General features: G+C 38.4%; 2 protein-coding genes across 3 annotated transcripts in view; both read left to right on the plus strand.

Moving 5' to 3' along the window:
* The window catches only part of BMT2 (base methyltransferase of 25S rRNA 2 homolog), an 876,684-nt gene that overhangs the window by 577,616 nt on the left and 277,157 nt on the right, over positions 1-21,911 (plus strand). The window lies entirely within an intron of this gene.
* SMIM30 (small integral membrane protein 30) lies at positions 3,610-5,523 on the plus strand. 2 transcript variants are annotated; one of them, XM_050782651.1, is made up of 3 exons: positions 3,610-3,692; positions 4,063-4,156; positions 4,616-5,523. In XM_050782651.1, the coding sequence occupies exon 3, from the start codon at positions 4,644-4,646 to the stop codon at positions 4,821-4,823; it is 180 nt and encodes a 59-aa protein (XP_050638608.1). In that variant the 5' UTR covers positions 3,610-3,692; positions 4,063-4,156; positions 4,616-4,643; the 3' UTR covers positions 4,824-5,523. The 2 variants fall into 2 exon arrangements, with proteins under 2 accessions (XP_050638608.1, XP_050638607.1); XM_050782650.1 differs by having other exon boundaries at positions 3,665-3,780.

Genomic DNA, 21,911 nt, shown 5'->3' on the forward strand with positions numbered 1-21,911 from the left:
CTAGGGCCTAGAGGGAAGTACACAAGCACCAGCAACCCGTCAATTAGTCAACATGATTAGGCTTCCTAAGTGACATTAGAACACCTTATTTCAAATAAAATTAAAATGATTTTTGATCCTGTGGACATTTTCCACATGGCAATATGTGGACAATGATTAAAAGTACAGAGTTTGTCATATTTCCTGGATATATACCACTCAGTAGTTATGTGACCTGGCATAAATTACTTAACTATGCCTCAATTTCTTCATCAGAGAATGACAATAGCATCCAGTTCACAGGATTATTTTAAGGAGTAGAGGGGCTTATATTTGTTAATGTGTGGAATAGTTACTGGTGTACATTAGTCACTATTTTAAGTGTTTGTTAAATATAAATGTCAATCTGACCCTATGCAGCATGAAACCCTGTTTTCTAAGAAAATGTTTTTTTCCATAATAAATGTTTGTTCATACTCTCATGATGGAAGCTAATTCTGATTTTAAATTTCCTTGTGTAGCACTTAATAAATACTTTATGATCAGCTACTTCCATGTCTAAAAATCTAATCTGTTGCCAATAATAGTGGCACTGACACTGACCACACTGAGCCACTTTACATGTCACCTCATTTAATCTGCATTAACAACCCTATGAAGATTGGTGATCCCCTTATTACAGATGAGAAAACTCAATTTTCAAAAACTTAGATAATTTGCACAGGTTTACAGAACTAAAAAGTGGCAGAGGCAAATTTGGAATCAACCTCTGATGATCCCCAAACCCTGCCTTAATCTGTCCATTACCATGGATAAAGTGCTATATAGATAACGTCACAACTTTTCAAAACTAGAACTTTGTCGCATCCAGTAATTTTTAACCTACTCCAAGAAGGTCAGAAATATAAGTAAAAGTGGAATCTGTTGTGCCTATGAGTGGGGTCTCTCTATTTCCCCATCCTCCACAAGCTCGCGTGTATGATTGATTCCCACAGACAACTGATGTTCACTGGTGGGAGGAAGGACCATATACATAATGGGCTCTAGGTGGTGCCTGGAACTGCGCCCAAAATGACCTTTTACACCTCTCCCATACACTTCCGTAAATGCTAGTACAAGGGGTATTTAGCCTCAGTAGACGTTCTCTGCAATAGTTGAACAGCTCTGGAAAGTGTAGCTTATCCCATCCTTTTGGTCTAATGAGTAGTTAGTTCTAACATTCTCAGTGATTAATGTCCTATTAATTATGGGAAATACTGACTAGGTCTGGGTTGGTTTTTTTTAATTGTGAAGCTCCAGTAAAATATTTTGACTCACTTGGCTTGGGTCAATTGCTAATGAGGAAGTCTGGGTTTTATAAATTCCCTGACACACACCAGTCATTGCAAAATCCTGATATTGGTCTGTCCTGCATCCTCTGATGGATCTCAGAGGTGCCTTCCTTCAGGGTCTACCAATGACACTTCTAACAGAAAAATGAGCAGAAGCCACTTCTTTTTTTTTTCTGAAACCATTTCTGGGTAACATCTGATGGAAAATTTTGCTCTCCACTGCTCAGTTAAGTAACTAAAGTTCTTTAAGTATCATTGATGCCATTAATCTCTATTTTAGTAAAGGATGATGTAGGCACAGATTTGTTTGAATCAAAAGACTAAATTCTGGATTCTGTAACCCTAGACACTTAATGTCAAAAGAACAACCACATAGAAGTCTGTAGAAGCATTCACGTAGCTTGGAAAAATGGGAGTGTAGCATTGCTTCAGAAAATTGGTGTTTCACATTGCTACCAGAGATGTTCACAGGCAGCACTTGTGGTTAGTCGATGCTGGACACAGAAGCAGCTGCTCATCTATCATCGCCTTTTTTAGAAGACAGACCACACATGTGCAACATGGCAGTTATTATCCCGGTCAGCAATCTAGCCAAAATATCTAATCAGGTTTACAGCTAGGAAATAACAGTTCACTGAGACAGAGTGAAGACATGTTAAAAATCACACAGTAGGAGCAGGTCAAAGAAGTGAAGGAGATATCATATTCGTGGTACTCCAGAAATTAATCCTTGCAACTACATCAGCTAATATTGGAACCCCGCCCCCCGAGATCGACATTTCCAAATATAATATATATCACAAACTAATAGAAACCATTATAATTTAAAGAGAAAGTATCTTGCCACTTACAGACTCTTTAAACTTAAAACCAAACCAGTATCTTCAATGTTGACATGCCTAGAAACAAGTCTGTAGCAATACTAACTTTAAACTAATCTCTGCTGACTTTAGCTAACTAAAATAAACACATAAGGAAAAATAAACATGTAGGGAAAAACAAAATGTTCACAGTAGGATATGAGAGAATATTTTGGAAGCCATAAAAATATAGCTCCTATTCCAAATATAATTGATTACAAAGGCACAAAAGTAGCTCAAAACAAAGGATGCAATGAACGAAACCTTGTTAAAATAATCAAGGTTATAGAAACAATGTTGACGTTATTGTGCAGTTATTCTCAGATTTCCAATTTTCTAGTCACCTTGGTTTGGTTTATTTGGCACCTCTTGGTCTCTCATAAGATCTTGTTGGCACATTTATCTAATCAAATCATTATTATTATTAGGCAACATTACTGAACACCTGCTGGGTGCCTATTAGGAGCCAAGAATATAAATCTTCGCTAGAGAGACTAGGAACGTGTAAGAAAAAGGGTAACTGACAACACAAGAATACATGCTAATTATGGGCATTGAACTGAATGTACCTGCATTATCTAACAGACTGAACCAGGGGACTTTCAGATCAGGCAGGTGGCTTCACACCCAACCTTCATCATTAATAATTTATAATGTGAGGACAGCAAATAAATTTTCAAATCAGTGAATATGAAAGAGTTCAGAAGATCAGATGACTACAAAGGTTCAGGAAGGAGTTCACAGTTATTAGACTACTGAAAGAGCGTCTTTCAGAAAGGTTACGACTTACATATACAAATAACTAATTCTTGTTTTATGATTTAAAAGCAGTATTTTTACATCTTTTCATATGTAGGGACATTCGGGGCAGAGGTTTCACAAAAACATAGCTGGGAAGGAATCACCGCAGTGCACTCTTGAATAGATTGTCACTTTAGGACCTGAATCCTGAGAGATCTTCTGCAATAGGGCTAAACCCATTTTTCCTAAATCCTTTTTTGCACTACAGATGTTTAACCTTTTATGATATGCCTTATTAACCGCGCTTTTTCCCCATTGATTAAAAAATTAATAAATGGCATATGGTTCATTAGGAAGATGGTGACAGAGATTTCCTGCTTCAGAAACGTTGGAAGCCGCTGGTTTAAAAGCATCCGGAACAGAGGGCTCTACTCGGGTTCTCTCCCCGCTGCGTCATTTCAGTCGAGGAAAAAGACAGAATTACAAGTGCGCCTTACAGACTCAACAGGGTAGAAAACTTGCTATCATTTCTTTTATTTTGAAGTGAGCTTTTATATAAACACACGAAACCATGCATTTAACAGTAAAACTGGGCAGTGAAAGGAAGCCCCGCGCGTTCGCGACTTTTCGCCTCCGCTAGAGCGTGACCGTCACGCCCACTGCCACTTACAGGGGGAACGCGCCGGGGCATCATGGGAGTCGGCGGCGGCAGGGATTGTGGGAAATGTAGTTTGGAGACTCCGCCCTCCTCGCCATTCCTGTAATGGCTGCTTCCTGGAAGGTAATGTACGAACTCGTCTCCGACGGATACTTAGGTTGCACCAGTGTATTTGTAAAACAGGAGCAAATTTGGGCCTTGCCGTTCCAAAGTAGGAATTCTTTTTCAAATCTTAATATCAAGTCCTGAAATGAACTTATCTCTCTGTTCTGTTTCTTTTTACCTTTTCTTGTGTGGGTGAACTGACCAACTTTTAAGTCTAGTTCCTTGTTGGACAGACTGTTTTCTCTCCTCATTACCTATCCCTCTACCGTCCATATGGCCTCCACGCTCTGCACTGACTCTAGCTGCCTCTTTAAAATAATAATAGTAATAATAATTAATTTTTAAATCCTTCTCTCCGCCCCCTCCCCACCCCCCATGCTAATAATAGGTCGTGTCACGTGGAACCTCTTAATCTCAGCATCCGGAGCTCCAGGAAGGGAAAATTTCAAGTCAGATAGAATTCTATATATACCATTTCTTTGGTAAGTCTTATTAATTCCCCACAACTTCGCAAAGTTATATGTTGTGTGACTTTTGCCAAATTTGTCTGCATTTCCTGGATGGGAGAGACCCTGAGAAAATGTATAATTTTTACCCACTGGGATATTTTAAGTTTCCAAGTTAGTGGCTCGTGCATTTTTTCTTTCTTTCTTAATTATGAACTCCTGTTCAATTTTTGTTTGGTTGATGCACAAGGTGTTGGCATTATCATGGAAAATTCCTGGAATTAGATTGTTATCATGAGATAGGGAGATGAGCCTCAAATTACTGTCTTTAACGTCCCTCTGTTTTTCCACCTATAAGATGAGGAGATGGATTGGAAATGATTCATAAAGTGTCCAAAAGATTGGCTGGCCTGTTATTTGTCATGTGTTCATTTTGTCATTTGAAAAGGGAGGAAGTTTTAATGGTTCCTTTTTGTTTCCATGTTTAATTTCTAGGAACCTTCAGCCTCCAGATTCCAACATCATGACCTCAGTTTCAACACAGTTGTCCTTAGTCCTCATGTCACTGCTTTTGGTGCTGCCTGTTGTGGAAGCAGTAGAAGCCGGTGATGCAATCGCCCTTTTGTTAGGTGTGGTTCTCAGCATTACAGGCATTTGTGCCTGCTTGGGGGTATATGCACGAAAAAGAAATGGACAAATGTGACTTTGAAAGGCCTACTGAGTCAAACCTCACCTTGAAAACCTTTGTGCTATAGAGGCTAAACCTGAGCTCTGGTGTGTGAAAGGTTCCAAGAATCAGTAAATAAGGGAGTTTCACATTTTTCATTGTTTCCATGAAATGGGAACAAACATACATTTATAAATGGAAAAAAAAAAATGTTTTCTTTCCAACAAATAATGCACAGAAAAATGCAGCCTATAATTTGCTAGTTAGAAAGGAGGTCAAAGAAGTAAAATGGCTGAAATTTACATAAGTAATATTTCATAATCTTAGAATTCTCTCAAAGCATGTGAAATAGGAAGAAGGAAGTTCTTGCCCAGAATCTTAGGAAATCACCACTGTTTGATTATAATCACTGCCTCCTGAATCGTTGAGGAGACTTTTCTCCTTTTTTAAATTAGATTTTTTTTTTGTTGTCTCCCAAGTTAATATTATATTTAGATATCAGAGAGTCAGCCAAAAAGGAAAACTTTTATCTCTGGGGAAAAAAACATTTAGAAAAGTGTATTCAGTGTATCTAATACTGAAATGCAGAAAAAATCTAATGTTAAAAAAAAAAAAAACTATAGACATTGACATGGAAGAGATTTAATGTTTTGAAAAAAAACTTTATATTAACCGAGTAACATCCTCCTGATGAGAAGTACTATATTAAATATAAACCCATTATGTTATAAGTTAATGTGTCGTGTCCATTTCTTATTTGGGGCTGTTTGTATCCATTGCGGATTTTTATATGAGCTAAGTGGAGATGGGGAGGATGCCTTGTGTTAACTGATTGCAGTAGCTTGAAGAGACATAATCAGTGACAAATGAGAACTGGGCAGCATTAAGGTCAGAGAAGCCCCTGATAGAAAATCTAGAAATATAGAAGGAAAATGAAATGGCCTAAACTGATTTGCACGCCAGCCAAATGAAATATCCTCTCTGGCCTAGCTACTTAAAGTGTCTTCAAGCCAGCAACATCACCTAGGACTTGTTAGAAATGCAGAATCTCAGGCCCCACCCAGACCAATTGGATCAGGAACAGCATTTGTTTCCAAAGCCCAAGTTAATTTGTATGGCACGTTAGGGATTTAAGAAGACTGCCAACTTGCTTGAACCCAAGAATCATTCCAAGCACATGATAAGACTTTTCGATTTCCTGGTCTTTCTCCTGGTTGTATAGCTGTGGGATGGGTCCTGGAACTCCATGGCTAATAAGGGTCCTCAGTGGTTCATTTGATTCTCAAGTTGTAGCCAGCATGAAATAGTATAAGGAAATCAAACTTTACGGTCACACTGGAGGTAAGTAGTGAAATTTTTTCCTAAAATGCATTTTCCAATCTCTAGCTCTCCAGATGACATTGGGAGCCTCAATTTTTATCCGAAAACAGGCACCAGCAACCTAAAATCCTGTTTATGGTGCAATTCTAGCGTGAGCTGACCTGGCTTGCATGAAAGTTTTGGTTAAAGGGTACAAGGAGTGAAGAAGGATCACAGAATAAAGACATGAAAACAGAATGCACTTGTTTTTGTCACAGCTGTTTTGATTTTTTGCTAGAGGAAGCACTAACATTCTTTATTCAAATTAATTGGCAGTTAAACATTATGTAATTAATAGAGCTTGATTGTACATGCATTTTTTTGTGTTTTAAAGAAGGAAAAAGGAATGATGCAAGTTACAGAACAGTTGTCATCTCTTATACACCAGCCCATTGGTGCTGACGTAGAAAGACTGCTGCCCTTCCTTGCACGTCAGCTTTTCCATTGGGATGGGAGAAATCAAACCTAAAGTGCATTTTAAATCCCAGTGCAGTAGTCATTTAGTCACCTCCAGGTACTATTTTTAAAATGTTCAAAATAAGACTACAGGCAAACATTCTTTAGTCAACGTGTATTTCCAAAAGTGCCTAGGAGGAATTAGAAAACTGCCATTTCCCTCTTTTCCCCTTAAAAGTAGAGAATTGTCTTGAGGTGGCATGCAGGAGTTTTGATGGATATGATGGGGAACACCTCCTCTAAAAATAGCCTCATTTCTCATCTATTTAGGTTGGATTATATGGCTTTGCTTGAAAAGAACAGAACCCTTATGGTGGCTTTTAACCTTTTTAGGCCACCAGTTCCTTTGAGAATCTGATGAAGGCTATCATCTTTTTCTCTAGGAAAATTCCCATGCATGCTGACATTTTTAGATTAGTTTCAGAGCTGAAGCCCATCCAGGATCTTTCCAATTCTAAAATTCCTTGATTTTCTATGAGGGATAACACCTGCTGTGGAGCAGTTACAGCAAGAATGGGATTAGCAAATGTTCTGATGCCCAGCACAATTTGTAGATATCTAGTAAATGCTCTGTGCATGTTAGCTCACTGAGTTGAGTTAAAAATAGTTGAAATCAAGTGAAGAATTTAAGGTCCTTGCCAATACTTATATTTCTATTCTCTGTAGTTTTAATGTAACCAGCCTATTTCCCTAATGCTAAAAATCAGTACATTTCCTGCATCATTTCTCTCTTAACTGCTTTCATAACTCTTCTTTGTCATTAGTTTTTAGAAGTTTGTGATGTATCTTGGCATGGATATCTTTGGGTTTATCCTGTTTGGGGTTCACTCGGTATCTGAGACTTAGAGTTTTATGCTTTTTTCCCAAATTTAGGAAATTTTCAGCCATTATTTCTTTTTACAAAAATTTCGCTCCACCTTCATTCTCCTTCTAGGACTCCAGGGACCCGATGTTAGATCTTTTTGTTATAGTCTGATGCATACCTAAGGCTGTATTTATTTTTTCAGTCTTTTTTTTTCTCTTGTTCAGATTGGGTAATTTCTAGTATTGTATCCTTAAGTTCACTGTTTCTGCTGTTGTGTTTTTAGTTCAAAACTTTCCATTTTGTTCTTTGTATCTTGTGTTTCTTCGTGGAGACCTGCGTTTTCATTTGTCTCAAGCATATTTGTGATTGCTCACTGAAGCAGCTTTTCATGGCTGCTTAAATCCTTGATAATCCTAACATCTCTGTCACCTCGGTGTTTAGCATCTGTTGATTGTCTTCTCATTCAAGTTGAGATCTTCCCGGTTCTTAGTATGATGATGACATCTGGACATTTTGGGTATTATATTTAAAAGGCTGTGGCTCTTATTTAAATTTTGTATTTTAACAGTCATCTGACACCACTCAATCCTTCGTAGGAAGGGAGGATGCCTTCTTCCTGCCAGATGCAGGTGGAAGCCTCATGACTGCTCCTCCTATGCCCTCCACTGACACTGGTGATAGGTTGCCTTGTTACCACCAGGTGGGAGTGGAGTCCAGCCTACCCACATGGTCTTCATGAGTACCCAGGGTAGAAGAGGAAGGTTCTTACTATTAACTGGTGAGGATGAAAGTGCCAGCTCCCCCACCCAGCCTTCTGTTATACAACCTCAGTAGGGAGCCTGGAACATCTACAGCCTGGTGAAAGTGGAGGTCTTGGCACTCCACTTAGCCTTTGCTGATGGTGGAAGTGAGGCTACAATTCTAAAAGTTTTCTGTTTCACTAAGCTGCACCTTTCCTATACCTTTAAATACTGGAGAGAATGGTCTTGTTTGTTTTCCAACCCCCCCCCCCTTTTTTTTTTTTCAGTCTAAGCTCGTTGGCCTTTCTGGGCTACCAACTTCTCCAGTTCTCAATCTGAAACAGGAAGAAAAAAAAAAAAAAACAGCGAACACACTACTTTGTTGTCCTTTGCTCTTGAGGTACCCTGCTGTTGTGCCTTCTTTCTGCCTTTCAGAATCATGTTTGTTTTATACATAATGTCCAGGGTTTTTAGCTATATTTAGTGGGAGGAAAAGGAAAAAAGATGTCTACTCCATCTTCCTAGAAGTATAAGTCCTCTTGGTGCATATTTAAGGAGTGAATTTTCTGAGATACTCCAGAGATGGAGAGATAAAACACCAGGAAAATTATTACCTGAAGGTATTTTACTCACAGACTTTTGTCCCCTCTTCTCCCACATCCACCTTCCCCTCTTCACCCATCCAACATACTGTTTATTCCTACTTTAACCCAATAGTCTCAGCTAGGGAGTGAGACTACACATCAAGAAATGCAGGGACGTAGATGAAGTTTGAGAAAATGGGCTGTATTCATATTTTGTCTCAGCATTGAGACTGCAAGTGGGAGCTTCTTGAAAAACTGATGTGATACCAATTGTGCCAACTAGCCAGGTCCAGGAAATCTCAGAAGCTACACCTCACATGCACCTGTGTCCTGCTGGGCTTTCTAGCTCTGTAGAAGCTTATCAAATGCCATTTCCAACCTTGGATATAGGAATGGTAATGCAGCTATAATGCCTGCAGCATATAATGAATGGAGGAGAATATTCTGTATATGACCCATCTCCCATCCAGAGGCTCTCATAACGGTCTCTTCAGTGGTACTATAGTAGAGGCTAAGGGTCCAAGCTATGGAATTTTAACAGACCTCCAACAATTAAAATGTAATAATGGGCAAGTCCCTTAATTTCTTTTAAATTTCTGTCTCCCTGTCTGTTAGTTGGATGTAATAATAGTATTTCTCTACTTCACCTCCTAGGTAGATGAGAAATATCTAAGGTAGTGTATGTGGAAGGGTTGCCTTGCTGTATGCTATTATTTTTCGTAGTGTTTAGATATATTTCCTAAACAGAAGGGGGAGAAAACTTTACAAGCATCAACTTTGAATTTTTAAAGAGGATATATTAAACGTTAATATGAACAAATCCTATATCAAACTTTAATTTTAATTTTGACATTTTCCCAAGTCCTAACAGGCCCTTGAAGATGATACTCAGTCTTTGTTTTTTCTTACTATAGTCCTTCCCAACACACACAATTCTAGCTTACAAATTGATAAAGCTCAAAGACATCCATGAAGAAAAGAAGATTCGACTACCCTAAAAATTTTTTAAATCTTCTTGTTTGTACCTCATGCTCTCGAAGGGGAAAAAAAAGGAAAGAAAATAATTGATTCTTTTTTAATGATTCTTAATGTGTTAACCGTGGGTTTCTTCCTAAGTAGCGTAACAGAAGCTTAGAGCAACTGCCCGAGTCATTTAAGGAAATGCAAGGAATTTGGGTTTTCCTGTTCAGGAAAATAGCAGATTTGGTCCATATTCCACCAAGAAAAATACTGACAAATCTCATCTCTTTAGAAGTCATGAAATTATAAACTACATATAATGTGTTTAATGTTTGTTTGTTTCCTATGGTGGGGAATAGAGAGGATTTACTAATCCCAGACGTGATTTTCACTGATAGGTGAAAATAGGGCCAAATCAATAAATAAATTTGCACAATAGCGTGGGTTTTTTTTCTAATTTTCAGTAACTTAATTTTTCTAAGTACTTCTATAACTGACTAATATACATCTAACATCTAAATGCAAAATGCAGAAGACCAGAAAAATATATGATCGCTGCAAAAAAAAGGTAATGTTTAATTTCTCATTGATTTGTAAGTATCAGAGCTAAAGTACTTTTCTCACACATATTTCCACTGGATCCATTTTATATGGGTGATTAAAATTTTGAAAATATTAGTTGGCACTTCATAATATGAAATGAAATTATGAAATTTTATATACAAGAGGGTTAATTATTTTTAAAGGGCTAATCATGTAGCACTTTGTTAAACATAGGGATTATAAATACTGTATTTCTCAATATTAATCAAGATAATTATGCTCTGGATAAATGCGCATAAATCACTTAACAAAAGAATTTAGAAGCAGGCATGATCACCAAGAACAGAAACTATACCATTTTCTATTTCAGATGATTTATCACAACCACCCTTTCATTCTGCCACAAAAATTACCAGGGCATTTCAATACCAACATCAAACAGTTTTATGGCCCCTAAGATGACATGTGCTAACTTTAACTTGTTTACTCAACAGTTTCTGAGACATAACCAGTACTCGTTAGAAAGAAAAATATTTATCAACTGTCAGGCAAATGATCTTGAGCCAATAATTTAACCTCCACAACTTTTTCATCTGTACAATTTTTTGTCAGTAATTTCTAAGAGGTTTCCTATTGATAGAATTTTGTGACTTCATAAGAAGAGTTTTTCCTAATTTCAAAAACAATAAGGTATAATGTGTTAAAAAATATTGTAATCCATTTTCAGTTGCCAGCAATGAGGAGCTGATTTTTTCTTCGAACTCCTCGGTGACAGTAGTCTAGTCATTTGGTACATTTTTGGATATCAATTCAGTGAAGCAAGGAGGGGCAGCTCATTTTCTGTACTGAACAAGTGTGATTAGGGATTGTCTCAAAAAGGAAGAATGAAAACAAACCATAGCCCTGCCACTCTCACTCATAGCAAACAGCCCACCTGCTAATTGATGTTGACCCAGCTCTATTCAGGAATAAACAACCTTTTGGTTTCATAGGCTTGGTCTTTTCTGGCAGCATCAGTGAGACTCAGGTCATAGATACCATCTTCCCAGTGACCAAGATAGACACTTGAGAGAAAGGGTGGCACACATCACACTCCCCCTCTAATGTACCTCTTAAGTCCTGTGGAATCCACCTCCAAATTATCCCTAGGATTCACCCACTTCTGTCCATCCCTGTGGCTCCTACCCATGTAGACCATCATGAGGACGTGGATGACATCCACAGCACCCCCCAGCTGGTCTTCCAGCCTCGTGTATTACTCTGTTCTCGCCCTGCTATAAAGAAATGCCTGAGACTGGGTAGTTCATGAAGAAAAGAGGTTTAATTGACAGCTCTGTAGGCTGTACCAGAAGTATGGCTAGGAGGCCTCAGTAAACTTACAATCGAGGCAGAAGATGAAGGGGAAGCAAGCACATCTTACCATGGTGGAGCAGGAGAGAGGAAAAGAGTAAATGGGGAAGTGCTACACACTTTTAAACGACCAGAGCTCATGAGAACTCACTATCGTGAGAACAGCAAGAAGGAAATCCACCTCTACGATCCAATCACCTCCCACCAAGTCCTTCCCCCAATTGGGGATTACAATTCAACATTAGATTTGACTGGGAGCACAGAACCAAACCATATCACCTCCCATCTTACCCCTCTGCAACGTTTTCTAAACACAACTGCAATGAACTTCATAAAACAAATCTGATCCCATCTCAAACTCTTTAAGGGATTTCCTGTTTCTATGACTTTTTTAACCTTAAGAAAGCACTGTTTGATCTGCCCATATTCCCTCCCTTTATTTCTCCAGTCTCATGTATGTCTGTGATCACTGCCCTACCTTGCATTAAACATTTTTCACTTTCTAGAAAGCACCAGGTGAGTTATCTCGCTTCGTCTCGTCTTCCTTTTACCTTCTATTTCTTCCTTGTCCTTCCTCCTCTCACTGTCTGTTATTCTCCTCACTTCTCCCCACCTCTGTGTCTGCATGGTTCTTTCTCTGCCTGAAGTAGTTTTTCCAGTTCACCTAGCTTATTCCTACCTCTTTAGGTTTGAACAACCCTTTTTTAGGACAACTTCCCTGACCCTGCCTTAGTCACATGCCCCACTGTATGCTCATATAGCATTCTTCACCTCTCTTAACAGGTACATATCATGCTGTATTGGAATTCCTGTTACTTATCTTTAAACACCCTCACCCTATCTGAGGATTCTAAGCTCTGTGAGTGCACACACTGAGTCTCTAATTCACTGTATTTCAGCTTCCAGCATAATTCCTGGCATATAGAATTTGCTCACCCAATTCTTATAGAATAATTTGTGATATAAAGTTAATGTAGCCCAGGATCCACAGTGGATCATGACATCCTCCCAGTAAGCCTGGCTGTGCCCACACTGTCATCAGTAAAGCTCTCCCAATCTTTAAGATGTTGCATGGGACAGGCCTAAGATTCTTTGTGATATGTATCATTTTCTTGGACAAAAAATTATATTTATAAAACATGATTTTAATAAATATTAAGATATAGTCTAGTTAGTTGAGTTAAATGATTATATATACTATTTACAAAAGCTTGCATTGTATGGACATATTTAATGCTCTGTATAACATTTAGTTCAGAAATGATACATCATTCTGAATGATTAACCATAGGATGATCTTCTCCTTTGCCCTCTCTCATTCTCTTACTCATACTATACTCCAGCAACAACATACTGCCTGCGTTGGCAAAATCAAATGTCTTGCCGTACTTTCATGCTCATGGAACATTTACAAATGTTGCTTTCTTCATGAAACCTTTTCAAAAAGGAGTTAATGATATCCATCCACCAGAGTTCATAGTGCATTGTTTTTACCTGTTTTACTGTATTTCATTCAACCCTTTTTCACCGCTAGCTGTACTATCCCCTCCCTTCCCATTCACCCCCATGTCTGTTGCCTATATCTTAAATGTATTAAAATCATATTGTGTCTTTTTATCATTGCAAGTACAAACACAGTCAACTAAAAGAGGTTTCAATAAATATTTATTTTTGCATTACATTTAGTTCCTAAAACATCCCGAAGAACAGATTAATAGAGTAGCATTGAATAAACAAGTCTATATGCTGACAGAGATACAATATTAAAGCTAACATTACTGCTTTTTAATAATACTGCAGGTTTGGAGCTTCCATTTTACGTACAGTGTTACCTCTGTCTTTCTGAAAGCTGTTGGCAACTCAGATTTACTCTGTTATCCATTGAAAAACATCCATTATGAAGTAATCACAAGACAGTTTTCAACATATTGTAGTCTTAGAGAATGCTATCACAGGTGATCTCAAAGCCCACATTTCATTCAGGTGAAGGCTGTATCAGAAAAAAAGGGAAAAAAAGGAAAGAAAAGATAGCTGGAGCCCAAACTACTTCTTCATTTTCAAAGATGACTCTCTCAAATAAAGAGCCTCAAATAGAATTCCACTTCTCACCCTCAGTCATGGCGAATGGACTATAGCCAAACCATGATTCCACTCTGCTGTTGTGTTGGGGCTTTCACCCAGGCCCTATGACTTTCTGAAATCAGTTCAGTGTCCAGGTTTGATGGCAGGTACAAGAAACATTAAAAGTCACTTTTTAGAAATCCTCTTAAAAGATAGTCCTCTTAGAGAAAAGTGAACTTTATTGATGCTGCCATTACTTAAAGCATATTTGGAATTCATATTTGGGCTATGGCATGCCCTTTCAAATACTTCCAATAAAAAGAAGTCTTCATGTTTGAGCACTTGGCTTTTGGAATGAGCCAGAAGTAATTCAGAGCTAAGCCCTGTATGTGAATGAGGTGAGTGAGAAATAGAGCAACCACTTGTGAGCTAATTATCCAATTGAAAGAGAGCTCTGAGCTTCATTTATACCTAGATACTAAGGACTGGGGAGATTAAATTACTTGAAGAGGTAAAATTACATCGTTTGATAAAATAAATGATGACTTCAAAATAATAAAAACAAATTTTTTCTGTAACTTAAAAACCAAATTAAATGGTTATTACACTATCTAATGTATTGCTTTTTAACCAAAAATTTATAACATTAGATAATAATTAGTATATATGGTAATGATATATAGATGACATTAGATAATGATATGGTATATATGGTAATGATATATAGATGATATTAGATAATATCAGAATGACCCATACCTTACCTGTCCTCAGCAAAACTGTTTTCACTCTTCCAAGCCACTTTCCACATGCATAAATTTAATGAAACTGGATTGTAACATGCATACCATTTTGTCTTCTAGTTTTGTTTGTCTGTTTAACATGGAAGTGTTTCACGGATATTTTAACAATCAAGTAATATTCTACCCCTTATATTTACCATTACTTATTCCAAAACAATTCCTTTAATAATGCTGGACACGCCAATGGTATTTAACATCTTGTCATTATTGATAATACTATACTATAATAAGCAAAATAGATAACTTTTACCAAGTAGCAAAAATATATTCATATCCTTTGAACCTGTGGTTTCAGCCTAGAAATGGACTTTTATATATTAATTCTTACATTATAATTATTCAGTTGCAAATATATACATAAAAGTACATCTAATGTGTCTATTGTCCTGATCTTCTAAAGAAGCAAGTTTTCCAACATGGCGGATAACTGAGGTGACTATATACTACTGTACCAGAAATGCTAGAGGTCTGGGTTTATAAAAGACACTCTGAATTCTAGGTGTGGAAAGAAAAGTTTCTATCCAGGGAGAGAGAGTAACAAACCTCCTGTTAGAGAAAAAGTTCAGAGTCACTGTGCACTTTTATAATAAGCAGTTCATAAGAGGGATCAAAAAAAGATTCAGCATATTAAGTGAAAGAAGTATTATATGGTCTTGAATATTCATTTTCAAGATTATTCTTATTGTTTTCATACTTAAAACATTATTTGTCCAGTGATCTCTACATTTTTTGTTAGTGGTCCATACTAATGATAGCTATCAAGAAATATTATTAATTAAACATTATTACAATAATAAGCACCAAACCACACAAAGAAGTGTTTCTTTCCTAGTGGTGTTGTAAAGTGACAGAAGTTTATGGCTATGAAAGTCTGTGATATAATTAAAAGAGCACTAAACAAGGAGTCAAAACCATAAGAATCCTAGTTCTGGCTATGCTGCAAACAGGCTGTAGGGCACCAGGAGAATCACTCACAGGTTATTTGGGGACTCATTTTCTTAAAGAAAAATATAAATAAGTAGAAACGGTCTACCCGAAACACCTTTGCTGCTCAGCACTTAAAACTAGAATTCCCCTTTGAAGGAAGATGAGCAAGATGAAGGAAGGCTCAGGCAAACAGAACACCCAGAAGTGGGGCCAGCCTTGAAAAGCTACAGTAACAGTTTCCTGATAGATGATATGACTTAAGGAAAGCCACCAGGAAACACCCTAAACACAAATGCCTAAGTTCTATACACTCTCCAGTACTTTTGTGATACCTGCAATTCCATGATTAATGGTGCCTCTTCTGGGTCTTGCAGGCCTAGAGGTCTTCTGGCTCTTGATAGTGAATGATTGAATATTGAATGATATTGAATGCGACTTTGGGGTTGGTCTACACATTAAACTAAAAATAAAAACCTCCAAACGGAACTCCAAAGTGGGATGAAACACCTGATACTGGGTTTAGAGAGAGGAATGAAGGATAAAATTACCAGAAGTGGGGAGAAGGGACTTGGATAGTCAGTGCACCAAAGATACATAGAAAATTATACCATGTGAGAAAAGTTGGTCCTACCTAAAAGAAGGTTAAAGTTTTGCTTTATAGCCCATTAAATTAATCATGCCAGCCTAATAGCAATATTCTTAAAAATGGAAAACTTGTCTTTCTCGTTTTGTGTTATTCTTGAACACCCAAGATAAAGCATTTAATACAATACACATTCAATAAACATTTGTAGTCTGACTTAAGAACTCTGTCCACAGAAAAAGCCCAAATGGTTTAGATGACAAAACAAAAGATGTCATAGGAAAAAATATAATATACTTTGGCAGCCTGACAAAAATTAAGTAGAAATAAAATAAAATTCATATTAGAAGCATTACCATAAAAATGTAAAATGAAAGCAAGGAAAAGGAAAGAGCACTCATGCTTTTGTACAAAGATGGACATCTCCAGTTTGTTTATATTTTTGATTTTTCCATATAATGCTGGCATAAAGTGGTTGCTATAGCAGTTTTTTTATTTGTATAAATTTAAGGGGTACAAGTGCAGTTTTGTTAAATGGATACCTTGTATAGTGGTGAACCCCAGGCTTTTAGTGTTACCAATACCTGAACAGTGTAAATTCTACCCAATAGATAACTTCTCATCCCTCAACTCCCTCTCATCCTACCAACTTTTGGAGTCACCAGTGGCTTTGATTCCACTCTGTATGTTCATGTGTAGCTCCCAGTTATAAGTGAGAACATGAGGTATTTGGCTTTCTGTTTCTGAGTCATTTCACTTAAGATAATGGCCTCTAGTTCCACCCATGCTGTTGCAAAAGACATTTCTTTCTTTTCTATGGCTGAGTAGAATTCCATTATATATATATACACACACACACACGTACACACACACACACACACACACACACACCCTATTCCAACATGGAGGATAACATGTATTTATATATGTATATATATTACATGCATGCACACATACCACATTTTCTTTATCCAATCATCTTTTAATGGACATTAAGGTTGATTCCATGACTTGCTATTGTGGATGGTACTGCCATCAATATATGAAGGCAGATGTCTTTTTGATATAATTTATTTTCCTTTGGGTAGATACCCAGTAGTGGGATTGCTGGATTGAATGGTAGTTCTATTTTTAGTTGAGAAATCTCCATACTGTTTTCCTTGGAGGTTGTACAAGGAACTCAACTCAACAGCAACAACAACAACAAAAAACAATCTCATTAAAAAGTGGGCAAAGGACATGACTAGACATTTTCCAAAAGAACATACAAATGGCCAACAAGCATAGGAAAAGATTCCCAGCATCACTAATCATCAGAGAAATGCAAATTAAAACCACAATGAGATACACAATGAGATACCATCTTACACCAGTCAGGATGGCTATTATTAAAAAATCAAAAATAATAAATGTTGGTGATTATGAGGAGAAAAAGAAATGTTTTTTTTTTTTTTTGGAGACAAGAGTCTTACCTTGTCGCCCAGGCTGGAGTGCAGTGGCACCATCTCAGCTCACTGCAACCTCCGCCTCCCGGGTTCAAGCAATTCTCCTGCCTCAGCCTCCTGAGTAGCTGGGATTACAGGTGTACACCACCACCACACCCGGCTTTTTTTTTTTTTTTTTAATCTTCATTAGAGACAGGGTTTCACTATTTTGGCCAGGCTGGTCTTGAACTCCTGACCTCGTGATCTGCCCACCTCGGCCTCCCAAAATGCTGGGATTACAGGCGTGAACCACCGCTTTTCACACTGTTGTTGGTAATGTAAATTAGTACAATCTCTATAGTTTTTTTGTTTTGTTTTGTTTTGTTTTGTTTTTGTAAATGACAGTACTCCCACTCCAAAGAAAAGATCCCCCTTCCTCTTTGGGCTTCAGTATACTCAAATGACATGACTTAAAAATTAAAGGAAGGACGGGGAGAGGGAGGAAGAGAGGAAATTATTCTATTGAAGGAATGTGGTCATTTTAAAGATCTTTTACTACAATAAAAATTATATAGATAAAATGTATTTTCGCTTATGCTTTTGTGGCTAAAGCAAGAAAAAAATACATTTTTGCAGTTGAAATTCATGCTGCCTTAATTGAAGTTTTCCAGCTGTACCTAATCCTTCTTTATTTATCTGGCACATCCTCTCTGAGACTAAAACTTTCCCCCTGACTCTCTACTGTCTGAACTCCCATCCCCCGGAAATAAATTCATTTGAATAAGTATTTGTTGAGCAAGATATGGTTTCACTGAAATTAACTCACCAGCAAAGGGGCTCTTGGGAAGGAAAATAGAGAGTTGGACTGGAGAGGGAAAAAAGTGCAAGGGTAAAGAAAACTTCGTATTCCTGTCCACTTGAAAAGACAGAAGGGCTGCCTGCACTTTCCTGCTCTCCATCTCTACACTTGGTTCAACACTCCTGTTGTCCTACCCTTCCCAGCAGGCTATTGCCTCCCCTGTCTTTGAACCATGTTTGTGTCCTACAAAATTCATATGTTGAAATTCTAACTCTTAATGTGATTTTATTAGCAGGTGGAGACTTTGAGAGATGATTAGGGAGTACCTAACCCTCATGAATGAGATTAGTGCCCTTATAAAAAGAGGAAACAAGGGATCTCTCTCTCCCGATCTCTCTCTCTCTCTCCTCTCTACCATGTGAGTACACAATGAGAAGACCACCTCTATAACCAGGAAGAGGGCCCTCACCACAAGCTGAATCTGCCAGCATCTTGGTCTTGGACTTCCCAGGCTACAGAACTGTGGGAAATAAATTTCTGTTGTTTAGCCACCCCATCTGTGGTATTCTGTTATAGCAGCCCATCTAGCTCCCTCTGACTCTACCACTCCAAAACACGCACACGCTCACACACACACACACTTTTCTGATTTAGTAGTAATAATGGTGTCAAACATTTACTGAACATTTAATGTGCAAGTATCGTGCTAAATGTTTTACAAACCTGATTGTCCCCTTCAATCTTCACCATAAACCAGTAAGTTAAGTACTACTGTAACTGACATGCAGGTTCAGTCCCTTGCCACTTGTGGAGTCCAATTAACAAGAGCAAGGTCTATTATTTAAAAAGTGACTTTTTATTCCAAAGCTAGTTTAGGGGAAGAAGTAGGTACAGGCTTCCTGCCTTAATGTACTGCTTTGCTTTTGGAGCAGGAAGTGAGTGCTTTTAAAAGGGGCTGTGGCATGAATGGCATGCAGGAGAGGAAGCAAGCAGAAGGGGGTCCACTTAACTCTCTTCGGTGCTTTATCTACCAGGCAGTGAGTTGGCATCTTCGTGGGCAGAACTAGGTTGTAAAAGTGTTTAAAACTCTCCAGGTGGGAGAGAGTTTTGTAGTGGGCATACTTTGGGTTGTAAATTAACTGTTAACTCTTGTGGCAACCGTGTGGTAGGTGAGAGTTCTGCTCTGGAGCTTCTAAGCATATAGATGCAGCTGCCCTGTAAGGAGTGTCTGGTGAAGGGGAGGTAAAATGTTATAACTGCATTTCTAAAGAGCTAAGTAGGCAGTGGGGGGCAGGAGAAAATGGGGAAAGGAGAAAATAAGAGAAAAATAATTTTAAAAAAACTCATTCTGGTTTTTCTTAGAAAAATAGGGGTACTCAGTTACGCTACTTTAGCTCAATATTAACAACAGAAAACTCAGGCACAAAAAGGATATGATCTCCCCAACATCACACAGCTAGCAAGTAGTAGAGACAAAGTTTGAAACAAGGCTGTCTCCAGAGCTTGTGGATTTTTCTCCTTCCCATGTGCAAAAGCTTGGGGAGAGGGAAGTGTTTGGGTGAGGGAGAAATGACAAGATGGAGGAAGGTGAACAAGAAGGCACAATCCATGTTGTGGATTGTGGGAAAATGCAGCCCGTGCCCGGGAAGATGCAGATCAACCGAGCATGCACCAGGTGACGTCAATCTGAAGAGATCGAAACTTACCCGGCCACGCCTATGGAGACACCCCTATTACGCCCTTATCCCACCGACTGCCCTCCCCCTTCCAGTACCAATGCATAAAAGTCCACTGCCGGCAGGAGCCGGTGTGACTTCTTCGGCCCCTCCTACTTGTGGACCGGAGAACCTCACCTGAGAGCACCGGCGCGACTTCCCTGGCGACTTCCCTGGCCCCATACCTGAGGACCGGAGAACCTCGCCCGAGAGTGTGTGCATATTTGCAATAAAAGACTGCCGCTTTCTTATGTACTTTGGCCTCATGTTTAATTATTTAGCTCTCCTAAATTAAGTATTAAATTAAGACAATTATTAAATTAAATTAAATTAAGGCAGGAAGAAAATCTTTGCCTGATCCTACCATCCAATTAAGCCATTTTCCAATTTTCTTTCCTTTGGCCAGTCTACACCAACTGTTTATACATTGACTACTTGTTCTTTCTTCTCCTTCCTTTTAATTCATTCATCTTGCTATTCATTCATTTAGCTGCGTTAATATATGAGCTGCTGGAGATACAAGGATAGAAAAGCCACAGTACATATTTTCAAGGTACTTATAACATAGAGGGAAGAGAAAGACCCTTACAAATACTACAAGGTATGATACATTGCATGCCATAAAAGATATATATAAACACACTTATGGAAGTACTGAGAAGCAAACAGTTAACTAAATAAAGATGAATCACTGCCTGACTTTCTCTGTTACAAGGAGCACACGTGATAGGACCATTGAAAAGGCCTTTCCCTAATTCATTTATGTTGCAGCCTCCTCAAGAACTTGATTCTGTTGATTATCTTCTTAGAACTACCTGCTCCTTTTGTCTTCTGTAGTATTGCATTGTCTTACCCATTTGTTTATATAATGAGTATTTACTGAGCACCTATTCAATGTCAGACACTATTCTAGGCACTGGGAGTGCATAAACCACCTTTCTTTCTTTCTCTTTTTCTTTTCTTTCTTTTTTTTTTTTTTTAAACAAAGTCTTGCTCTGTAGCCCAGGCCAGAGTGCAATGGTGTGATCTTGGCTCACTGCAACCTCCACCTCCTGGGCTTAAGGGATCCTCCCACCTCAGCCTCCTGAGTAGCTGGGACTACAGGTGTGCACCATCATAGCCAGTCAAAACATTTATACACATACACACACACACACACACACATATCAGTTGGTAATAGAAATACAAAGAAAAATAAAGCACAATAAGAAAAATAGAAAGGAATGGGTAGGGAGGGACGCTGTTTCACAGAGCGTAGGCAGGGAGGGTATCTCTGAGAAGGCGATACATGAGGAGAGAGCTGAAGGAAGTGAAGGATTGAGCCATGTGGCTGGCTGAAGGAAGTTTCCACACACAGGGAGAACAGCAGGTCCTGAGATGAAAGCATGCTTAGTGTGTCCAAAGAACAGCAAAAAGTGAGGAAGATACTAAGTGTGAATTAGACCAGAGTGTTACCAGATCATGTAGGTCATGGCAGAGACTGAGGGTTTCTGGCAATACACTCTAATTTAATGTTCTAAGCAAATCACTTTTGCTCTTAGGAGAATAAACTTCACGTTGGAGAGGGTACCAGAGAGAGACCAACTTGGAGGTTGTTGCAATGGCTTTAGGAAAAGAAGATGGTCATTTTGTCAAGGGAGCCAACAGGGAGGGGCTGAGGATTATTTTCCTCCTACCTCTCTGCTGCTCCTGTGCCATCTTCTGAACTCATTTATGCTCTTCTGATGTCTTAACATTCATTCACTTTTTGAGTCTTGGACCTTTGCTTTCTCTTCTCCCCATACTGTCTCTCTTAGAAAATTTGTCTGTCCCCAAGCTACCTCTCTCAGAGTATGGCCCAAGGGCTTCTCCTATGAGCAGACAGTTTCCATTTGACTGGCCCTGACTCTCTGTGTTCTAGTTTTAAAACAAACTAGTGCTAATAAATGATGTCATGTGATTGCATGGCTGTCATCTCATATTCATTTGCTAAAATTAAACTCCTCTTCCTGTCAAACTGAATGCCTTGTCTGATT

Source organism: Macaca thibetana, chromosome 3 (genome assembly GCF_024542745.1).
Source record: "Macaca thibetana thibetana isolate TM-01 chromosome 3, ASM2454274v1, whole genome shotgun sequence".
In the NCBI taxonomy this organism is placed as follows: Eukaryota; Metazoa; Chordata; class Mammalia; order Primates; family Cercopithecidae; genus Macaca; species Macaca thibetana.